Genomic DNA, 11,219 nt, shown 5'->3' with positions numbered 1-11,219 from the left:
CTCTCTGCAACCCGTATTTGTGTTTCTCTTTGCAATTCCGTATTTATGTTTCTCTTTATGTTTCGCTTAGGGTTATGCTTTGGGTTCCCCATTGCACTCCTTTTTGCGTTCTGTTTATGGTGGCCTTATGGTTAGTGTGCTGGACGTCGGATCCAGCGGTTTGGGTTCGAGCCCTAGGCAAGGTCATTGTGCTGTATTCTTGGGCAAGACACTTTAATTTCACGGTGCCTCTCTCCACCCAGGTGTATAAATGGATAGGAGGAAAACAAATGCTGGGGGCGGGCGGTAACCCTGCGATGAAGTAGTATCCCATCTAGGAAGGGAGTAGAAATACTTCTAGTTGCTTTATGGTACAGAAACAGGAGAATGCCCCACTAGGCTCAAACGCAGACTTTAACCATCACCTTTACTTCATTAGCATCGTTTGATGTGTTAAAAGCGTTATGAAGGAGAATGTCCGTGGTGACTGCTGTTAAACTGAATATCATTTCATCGACTTGACCAAGCAAACATCATGTTACCAGCAAATAGCACACACAATTATGAGGCCCGACCCATATGGTCAGGCGAAACTTTATTGTATTTCTCTTTTATAACTTAGAAGCTACTTACGAAATATCTTCCAACAATATATAGGTGTGGAATAGATCCACACTTATTTTCAAACATTTACAATATGTACCCTTATTCCCATTATACCCTCTGTCAATATTTACATCATTGTTAGTCAGTTTGGCATAAGCATGCTCACTGACCCAATATCTTTAAATAAATTCCTTTAAAACTGAGATATTCCTCACGAAATTTCGTTTAGTGCTATCTTTCTGAACCTGTTAGAGTAGCTTTAAGATTCTAAAATATTTTCCACACTCTGATATAACCCGAAGCACCACACTTTTGTGGTAAGCGCGCGAAATCTAAAGCTGGTTATAGCGCGGGAAATAACCGGCGTGGGTAAAACGCGGCTGCGTTTAACTTTTTGATTGGTATAGGTTATATCTTTGCTTTAAATAATAGCTGAATTAAGACAAAGAGATAAATAGAAACAAAAACAACGTCAAAACCTATTAAACCTACATTGGAAAGCCACTCTAATAGATTCAGTCTACAAATATTAATTTCAAAAAGACGTTTTAATGACCTAAAACCGATGTTTGTTATCCCTGAATGTTTAGTTCAACTGTCTCTATTGGAGGACTGTCATCAGTCTTCACAGAAGGGGTGGGGTCGGGTATTTGGGTCTGGTAGGTGGGTTGATTAGCAGAGCTGGGAGGGTTACCGCACCAAACAAACCAGAAAAATCCAAGCCAGTCTGTAAAGAAAGGCAATCAAGAACGTTAGAGAAGAGACTAACTGTCAAAATAAATGGAGATTTAGCTAAGGGGAAGTAACTTGGTTATATTAATCATTATTAAAAACTAGCAATGGTATTTGTACTGCAATTCCTGCGTTTTGATTGGTTAACAGACAATGATATATGAGCTCATATACCATTCACACAATACGTCTCAACGAAAATAGCTGGGGTGCTCAAATAATGCAATTCTTTGGTTGTTTATAATAAAACAATTATTCCACTCGCGCTTGTTGGATATGAGATCGTTATAGCTAACTCGGCGGTACGCGCCTCGTTGGCTATCTACCATCTCATATTCAACGCGCGCTCGTGGAATAATTGTTAATTATTTGTCAGGGCGAGAATTTAGCTGACGTTTTTGTTAAATAATCGGTACTCGGAAAACATTTCAGGATAACCGAAATATAGCCAAAGAATTTACGAAGTACCCGAAAGTAACCTGATCCTTATTATCTAATCAGAAAAGAACTTGCGCGCTTTGAAAGTTTTCACGCCAGCATGATGTCATGAACATACGTCACATCGCCAGGCAACATCGCTTCCAGAAATGAAGGCTATTGCACACGGGTTTAAAATACCGGTTACGAAACACGTTAGTTACTGATATATATCAACATTTAATGAATATTAGATGGAGAGTTAACTTTTTTCTTTAACTTTCCTCTATCACTGACCTGTCTCTGATCTCTCCGCTGACCGCAAAAGAATGAAGATCATCAGTGCCATAAAGCATGCGCAGAAAGCAATCGCTAAGAAACTTACAGGACCCAGTCTCTCAAAAACCTAAAAAGACAATGGAAATTTTTCGAGTAAAAGAAGGAAAAAAGTAGGAAGCCTTTGTCAGTATCGGGAAGCATAAGTTAAGTAGGTATCTGCTGATAATCCTAAATCCTAAAGAAGATAAACATTTGCAAATGGTCTCCAACTCAAACAACTAGTTATCCATGCTGATTGGTTCTTCAAGAAAAAAGTCAGCAATGTGTCATTTCCTTTATTCTTAACACCTCTCCGCTTGACATTTTTTATATATATGGACAAATTAGAAGTTGAACACTTAGAAATCAAGGGATTTTATAAACCCTGAGTCCGTTTAAGAGTAAAGTCCTTGAGTTATCATCTTATCTAAAACAAGTTACAAGTTTACCTACTGGAATTACGTTCTTCCTGTAGATTAATCATGGTAGCAGGGCCGTAACCAGACCTTTGCCATAGACGAGGCAAGATCTTGATGGGAGGTTCTAAGGGCATGCCCTCCAGAAAATTTGAAAATCTAGAAGCTCGGATACTCTTTCTAAAAAAATTTCATAAGGTATTTCATGAGAAAAATCAATTTTGTTTAACTGAGGATAATTTTCCCAACTAAACGTATCTTTTAACTTTGGGTTAAAATTGAGACGAGGCAAGTGCCTCTTGCTAGTTACGGCCCTGGGTAGTCCTGTTTGACTGCAACAACAACAACAACAACAACAACAACAACAACAACAAGCTTTATTTGACTGCAAACCAACTTAAAGTAACTGGGGTTACCACTTACCTGTCCGACTACCAAGGGCAGAATGAGTTCACCCAGGGCCGCGCTAACGATCATTACACTTGTCACAGGAGCTACACAACAGCAATAAAAAATTACGCTGTATGTGTGTATATAGAATAGGGAAGCCGTGAAAATAAAATAAGCATTGCTTTACTTTAAAGACAAAATTTAACTTTAAGCTTAGCTTTAGACTACTTTGAAAAATACGAACTGTGCTGGCATATCAGAAGCTTCAAGTAAGAAGCAAAAATGACTTTTTGTTGCTATGGCGACGGTGGACTAACCTGGGTACTAGATATTTCTTGCGCGCAGCGGATTGCTCTTCGGCGGCCGAAGGCCGTCGCCACGAGACATAACCGACACCGAAAGCCGCGCAAGGAAATACTTCTGGAACCCAGGATAACGGTGAACAGTGACCACCAAATATTTAGCACCATCGCATTGTATTCGATCAGTTTGTTGCCTATAAATCAAAATTGCTTTACATCGATTTTGTTTTTGGCTGTTTGACCTTTGATATGTTCATACCCAAACATCTAACCTGTAAGATCGATGTAATACTCGGCGAGCGCAATGCATGTTGGGAAGACGCTGCTCATGAATAGTCCAGCACCGCTGGTCCCTAACCATAATGCAGGCTCACTATCCTCGAAAATTAACATAAAGAGAGTTGCCGAAAGGCAGCCAACCTGGAAAGAAAAAGTAAGAGAATGTCTTCAAAGTTCACTTCAGCGTAAAACAAGTTTCTCTCTGAGAGAAGCGAACCTAGGAACGCATAGGCAAAAACAGAATAACATCCGTTTTTATGAAAAACTAGCCATGGTATATTGCAATTTAGGCCTGGGTTTTATTTAGTTTAAAGGCCATGGTATATGAGTTGATATACCATGGACCACAAATATGGTAGGTGTGCGTGTCGGCAAGAAGAGTTGGGGAACTCAAATATTGCAATTCTATGTGTGTTTTTAATAAAACAATTTTTTCCGCTCGCGCTTGTTGGATATGAGATAGTTATAGCTATCTACCATATCAAATCCAACGCGCAGTCAAAGAATAATTGTTAAGTATTCGTACACAGAATGTGTAAAGCCTAGAACAGGCTTTCGACTGCCAATGAAGTGACGCCAAAAAGATGCCCAGGTCATTATGGCTAAAGAGAAATGAAGAATGCTACCTTACCAAGTTTATCATCAACATGGTGGGTGGTTTGACATACATTGCCACTGGAATAGCCACAAATCGACCCACTGACAAAGAACCCTAAAAACCAAGAAAAAATGTTGTTTGGCCAAGAATCGACAAAAATTGAAAGAGAGAGTTGGAACATAAATACCCCCGTGAAGAGGAGTTCCTTATTGGTGTCCTAACGAACTGTAAGATTTGAAATAGCCTGCAGTGGGCTAGGCTGCGTGATACCTTATTGTTGCCCAAAGTAACTTAATATACGGTAAATGTGGCGTGACGTGGTTTGGACATTTTTTTTTAAAACAATACTGCAATGCGTGACATACTAACCCAAAAGAGAGAGTTGAGATAAGCTGCGTGACTCGGCTTGATGTGCACCGCACCTTTCACAGCGTATGAGTACACATAAGCGCCAAACGTGGCCTAAAAATAAATATAATCATTATTGTAACGCTAGATGAGAGATAAGGATTATAAGCAAAAAAAAACGTTTGGGAACAATCAAGTAACATACCATCAATCCATCATACAGAAGTAGAATCAGTGACGTCAGAACTGTGACGAGAACAACTCGTGGTTTTTGGTCGTCGCCAAAGACTTTAAGCCATGGCGGGTTTCCGTTAAGGTACAGTGTCACCATGTGATGGTTGTAACCTGAAAGAATTCGTCAAAAACATTAGATTCGATGTGAACAGTCCTATTATCTCAGTGAGTGCCATACCGCAGCCAGTTACAGTTTTTTCTGTATTTTTTCATATCTTTTAGGCAACTTTCTGAACTGTTCCCCTTTCTTTTTCCTTCTCCCTCCTCCCCTTTTTCGCGGGGGGCCCTTTTGTGAGAAAAAAGAGTCACTTTTTTTTCGTGCCCCAGGCCCCCCCGACGAGGAGGGAAAGGGGGCTCCGGGGACGAGAATGGGTTTGGTCAAACGTGACAAACTAATTAACTCTAAAGTGAGGTAGGGTGGGGCGTGTGGGGCTAAAATGGCAAATGTTTAATTTCCCACCGATAGCAAATTGCCGTGTCAACTCCTTTACCCTCCTCCCTCCTCCATTCTCACACTTCTTATAATTAGATTTTGGTTTGACAAGCTAAATGAGAATCTTCAATACTTACGTCAAAAAAAAGTAACAAAATGAAGCAAAATATGAAGCTGTCATTTTAAAGGGAAACGTACCACACTATAATCAACCTACAATAAATTTGATAAGGATTACAATTCCATCAAACAATTTGAAAATGCATTTTGTAAGTTACGTACCCGGATTGTTGAGCCTCTGCTCATCATACATCTCATACTCGTATTTCTTGAGAGTTCCCGTGATTTTTGCCAACTTGCGTGTAAACATTATCCAAAGTAAGCCGAATATTACTGGAAGCTGGATCAAGAGAGAAATTACCCGTTATTGTCACTATTCAGTCACGGAGACTTCCCATAACCAGACACTTTATCGCCAACTCAAATGAATTGTCACTGCCTATATCGTCACCACTTAGCGCCAGTTATGGTTTCGCACCAGAATCGAAATGTCCGAAAAAAAGCCATCTATAAAAATCTCAGAAAAAGTCCTCCACCTCCCTGAATGTCCCATACCTTAGAAACAGAAATCAGTACATGCATAGGTCGTTGTATTCAGTTATGGCCAACAAACTATCTGAATATTAAAGAGTTCATGATCAGTCGACGTTTCTCTTTTTGTGGGACCTCTCAACGGAAGTCTCTTTGCTGATTATTTCACCAATTTCTGATTGGAAGGTAAGGGAATCGGGAATCTTTTGGAAGTTTGATGAGATCTGCCAAAAACGTTACGAGATTTGCCGAGGACTATACTACGTCATAAGATGGAGCCATACTCACATGCAGCAGCGCTACAATCCAATAGGCCCACCGCACATGCGTATCACGGTGCATCTCCTCCTGTGTGTGGAATATGTGTGTAGAGTTGTCAATACCAGTAGTGGAGTTTGCGTACGGCCATTCATCAATAATAGTCGTGTAGTTCACTACCAGCACACAGCGCATCCGCAGGAAAGGTCTTGCTATCAGCGGGCTCAAGAATCCGCCAACGCCGTAAGCAAAGTGAAGAGCCTGCGGAAGGTGATTTTTAAAGTCAGCACAAAAGGAATAAGACATGATAGAAGCTGCCTCACGTTGGATAAATAAAGAATGCTTAGATGGAAGCTTTTCTTCCACTTAGTTCACTATCAACTTGGAGGACGCTCGGTATTGCTATACGAAAAATTCACGGATATTAGTGCCCTTTTGAAAACGAAAGATGCCCAGATAGTGCTCTGCTTCAGTTTCAAAACTAAAAACAACGTAGCCAAAAACTAAATACTTCAACCGCGATAGGAGTAATAAACCATTCAGAACTCAAGGCAAAAACATGTAACTTCAGTATGTATGATGGCTGATATTTGGAACTTAGTGGGCAGAAGTGTATCAGAGTCTTACCTGCAAATACGGAGAAACCTGCAAAAGATAAACCAAAATGTTAATAAGAAAGAACGAAAGCCGGGGAAAACATTTTTTCAAGGGATTTCAGTAACAAAGTAATTGATAGCTCCTTTTAAGTTGCAAGGTCGATTAGCTTGAGCTTCATCGTTCTTATGGGAGAGATGAACATTAAATGTCCTTCCTCACACAATCAAGGCCATAACCTCATGATTTCCTATTTCTAATTTTCGATATAGATGAAAAAACGATTTTTGTATATGCCAAATGATTTTAATGATTGACAAACTTTTAGAAGGCTCCTATCAGTCAACTTTATCTTGAGTTCCTTTTAAATTCTGCAAAACTCTTGCTACAATAAGGAACTACTACGTTACGATGTTGGTTTTAACTAGTACTCTTTTAGGCAGAGGTGAAGTTAGGGAACTTTTCTTGCATTTTTTAATCTCTATTGAGCACGTACTTGGAGAAAGTTCTCATTTAACAACTCTATACGACTATGAAGTACGTTTGAAGACATGTATCACCTGACCTGTTTGCCGTACATGCGTATAAGCTGCACTGTCGTAAACGTGTCGGTTGCGCCAAAACACCCGCCAAATATTCCCGCCAAAAACAGCAAGATGACGAAGACATGACTGAGTGGTATGGCAATGATGCATATGGCGCTGAGGCCGAGAGCTATCGTCACCAGTACATTGGGATTAAAACTGTTGGAAAGGAAACGTTCCTAGAAGTCAATATTATTTAGTATTTTCTGGAGAGGCTTTGTATTAAAAGGTGTATGACGGACGTTTATGGATACTGGAGGTAAATAATTTATAGTTCACTGTCAGTGATAAACAAAATATTTTAGTCATTGTTGCCCCAGTAGAACGAACCCTCGTAAACAGACTAAAGATGTGGAAGACGATGTTTCGGAAATGCAGCAGATCAACTATGGTTTTTGCAAAATCTTCTTTCTACTCAGCTATTCGCTGAAAGAAACTTCCAGCTAAGCAGCCACAGCCGAGTGAGATTTTACAATTTAACTTTTAAAATTTTTTTTGCAGTTTCAGTGTTCGAATAAATAATCGGAAATGACGAAATTTTCTAACAAGGTCGAATATAGGTTTATATGGCTGTTTAACGCTTAGAATGATTTCTTTGGTCGTTGGGTGCCCTTGTTTGGTATGAAAGAAATCTAAACAGTTAGAACTTCATTGTTAACTTTGCAAAACACTTTTATTTGCGCAGTGAGGGATACTAACGTTGCAAGCTGGAAATTTAACATTTATTACGAATTCAGATTAAAAACTAAACAAAATGCGAAATTGTCTTGTCGCAGATTTCCTTTACGATATCAGCACTGGCACAATTTTTAATAAGGTGTCAAGTACATCAATTAGCAATATATGTAATTAACATTTCTGAAGTTCCTCCATGTTTGTTCTAGAAAGCGATGGTTAAACTAAACTTAACAGCAAATATGAACTTGATAACACAATTGGTACAGAGACGCAAATAAAGAATATTGTTTGTCAATGTCTGAAGTGAATACGCGTTTTATTTCATAGGATAAGGGTCTATCCTTAATTGTTGTTATTCAAGCAATATGGTGTTAAATTTGAAAGAAGATTGTTTGTTTTAGTTTTGGCTTCTTTAAGACCCAGAACGTTAAAGATAGAGTAACTCCGGCAAAAGAACTTTTCGAAATCGAAGCTTTCAATAATGGGAAAAATTGTCATGTGGTTTGCTTGTCTTTGCGGTATAGGAGGAAAAGATTACTATGTTTTCTACCATTGTCACCTTTGTTTCTTAATGGCAAATTGCTCCCGAAATCGTAAATTTTTAATCAAGAGTTGGATTTTCTTGGATGGAACTAATCAGAAATTATGTTTTGGCTTCCTTTTATTTTAAAATTTTAAAGATTTCTTCTCAAACGTTTGACGTCTTATATAGTACAATAGGAGTTATAAAATTGACCGTGCTACATGCAGCTGTGAGGTAAACTCGACAACCTTTTTGATTAGCTGATATAAAAGGATAACCCTTGTACATTTTTGAATGATGTTTTCGCACATTGCTTGTACCTTCGATATTTTATTACACAATGAAAAAATCTCAAAATTAAAGTTGTTAATTATTAAAAAGTTTTGTTCACGTCTGTGACACAAACACAAGTTGTTGCAGCAAGTTTCGAAGAATAGCTTATACTCGCAAATATAACTCAACCTGTTCCACCTTGAAAATCTTAAAATCTTTGCTAGAATCGTCGTTACGTAATATCTACTATACATAATCCTGTTTCATTTTCATAAGCGCCAACTGTGATTTTGCAAGCCGCAAAAATCTATTTGATGAAACAAAATATCTTTACTTCCAAGAAACTTTAAGAACGAAATAAACCCAACCGCTGGTCTAAAACAAGCAGTTGAAGTATGTATTTTCGTCAGACTCGTGCAAAAAATAGTGTTATCAGAAATCCCGATGTACAATTTCTTTGCGAATATTTTGACCACGACCACAAATGCATAATTATGTATCTGAGAGAAGGTATGGATTCTTCTAGTCGAGTACAAGAAAACCGGAGTATAAAGTTCATTTTTAGAAAATACTGTTTAGACTTTCAAAGAACTCTCCCACAGTCGTTCCTAACAGTAGCGAACTATCAGTTATTCGTTCGCTTCAATTGAAAGTCTAACCCCTCGATTGAATAAAACTGATAAATTTTAATGTGCTCTTTGGCCGTGGCGAAAGTTTTTCTTTCCAAGGAGATAACTAGCACTTCGAAATGCATGGAATATTTGGGTTGGGAAACTTTTCAACTCTTTGTTACAAAATGCGAAGTTAAACTTCGCATTTTGTTTTTTTACAAACCCAAAAAATAATCACTCAGAAATTCGCTCTAATAGCACTAAGCGAAAACTTACAAAGTTCCAGCGTGTACCTACCGATCAACCAGATATCCGCCAGAAGTTGATCCAAAAACGTTGCACAAATCGTGAACAAAAAACAACACGCTCATAACGGTTATGGATTTTCCAGTTAAACATTTAAGCTCCAGTAAAGTTGGACCTAAAATTTCATCCGACATTCCGAACACCATGAAAACACCGCAGTAACACAGAGTAGACTTGAGACTGTTTCTGTCTTCGCCAAGTTTTTTCACCGTGAGTAGAAATCGTTTCCATAAAGGCAACTCCTTGTCTTTTTCAAATGTTCGGCGTTCAACATCCTCCATGTTAAACAGCGGTTCTTCCTCCTCTGAAGATGAATCTAAACCCACTCTCATGTTGAAATGCTTTCTTATTAGTCGCGGTAACCTTGGAGTATTAATCAGTGGAATCCAACACCCTTCTGGTGAGCAAAATCCCCGCTCAAAATGTTCTTGTTGATTCGACTAAGACGAGTTCTGAAAATTTCAGAAATATTTTCAAAGCTAAGTGGCGTGAATCTTGTTTTTCAGCTGCCTTTGCGGAGCAAAGTTCGAGCGGATTAACTTAAATTTTTACGATAAATCTCCTTTTCCAGAATTAACAATTCCTTGATTTAAAAACGTCGCTTTCTTGTGAGACACTTCTCTTGGGTTTGATTTTGGTCGAAAAAAAAAATAAAATTATGTATTTCCGTTGTACGATAACGCGATGCTGCGAAACTCAATTCTTCACACCCAGATGTAAAACATTTTGAATTTCGTAAACTGTGATTGAGGTATTCGGTACACCTGTTGTGAGATGCGTTCGCTTTCTCGTAATTTATTCAGTGAGAGTTTGAAAGAAATATCTGATTTAATCGCAACAATTTCAACCAATCAACTTAAAGCTTGTGTGACAAAGGCTCATTGATGGTTTGCGTATGTTATTAAAAGAAGACGCTGAAAAAATGTCAACATGTTCAAAATTACATTACGTGAACCAAACAGAGCTTTGGTTAATTTTATCACATCGCATTCTTTTAGTCTTTGTTGAATGCACTTGAATTTTTGCTCCGCGATTAAATGCCATGGTTTATAGCTCTTATTTTAAAAGCTTATCAGATCTCTTGTGGTCTGTTTTGATTTATTAACAAAATTTGACTTTGGTGTCACGAATTCTGGATACCTTTACGAAGGGGTATTTCATATTTTACCAAAAATGGTATTTTTTAATGCTCTCAACTGTTAGCTCCTAGAAGTGAAATAAATATTTTATTTTACCTAGAAGTGAAATAAATACTTTATTTTACCTTAGGTGAGAAACAACAGTTTTTAAATAACATGGTGACATGAATTTTGTAAACGTTTAGGCAGATATAGTTTTATTTTATAAAAAGTCTGATATTTGTAATAATCTCGACTGTTGGCCCTTAGAAGTACTAAATGCTTCATTTTACTTCAAGTGAAGAACAACAAGTTTTTCATTATCTTTTGCGCTGTCTCGGAAACGATTGATACCTTTTGAAGGAAATTTATTGGAATACGTTAAAAGAACTATTTTTAGTAGCTGTCTTATTATATAAAGCTAGTGAGTTTGACGATTTCATCACTTATCGTTAATTGAAGTAAATCTCAGAATTTTGCAATTTCCAATGCACTAAATTGAACACATTTTCAGTTGTATACGTTTGTGTACCCTAATTTGTTAGTTTTTCATTCCGGAAAATGATTTGGGACACTGAAACATCATTCAACAAATTTGTTATCGTTCATCGTTCAGTTTGTTAGAAATATA

General features: G+C 37.9%; 1 protein-coding gene across 1 annotated transcript; it reads right to left on the bottom strand.

Moving 5' to 3' along the window:
* Positions 1-570: 570 nt before the first annotated feature.
* On the bottom strand, positions 571-10,231 carry LOC144627933 (major facilitator superfamily domain-containing protein 4A-like). Its single transcript, XM_078485956.1, has 12 exons — positions 9,462-10,231; positions 7,061-7,238; positions 6,529-6,546; positions 5,932-6,162; positions 5,335-5,452; positions 4,591-4,730; positions 4,407-4,499; positions 4,071-4,151; positions 3,433-3,580; positions 2,892-2,962; positions 2,032-2,140; positions 571-1,312 (listed from the first exon to the last, which is right to left on the bottom strand). The coding sequence occupies exons 1-12, from the start codon at positions 9,800-9,802 to the stop codon at positions 1,158-1,160; spliced, it is 1,683 nt and encodes a 560-aa protein (XP_078342082.1). The 5' UTR covers positions 9,803-10,231; the 3' UTR covers positions 571-1,157.
* Between the last annotated feature and the right edge of the window lie 988 nt (positions 10,232-11,219).

Source organism: Oculina patagonica, chromosome 10 (genome assembly GCF_052425735.1).
Source record: "Oculina patagonica isolate OP01 chromosome 10, crgOcupat, whole genome shotgun sequence".
Lineage (NCBI taxonomy): Eukaryota > Metazoa > Cnidaria > Anthozoa > Scleractinia > Oculinidae > Oculina > Oculina patagonica.
The sequence above is the reverse complement of the archived record's forward strand: the minus strand, read 5'-3'. Positions and strand labels throughout refer to the sequence as shown.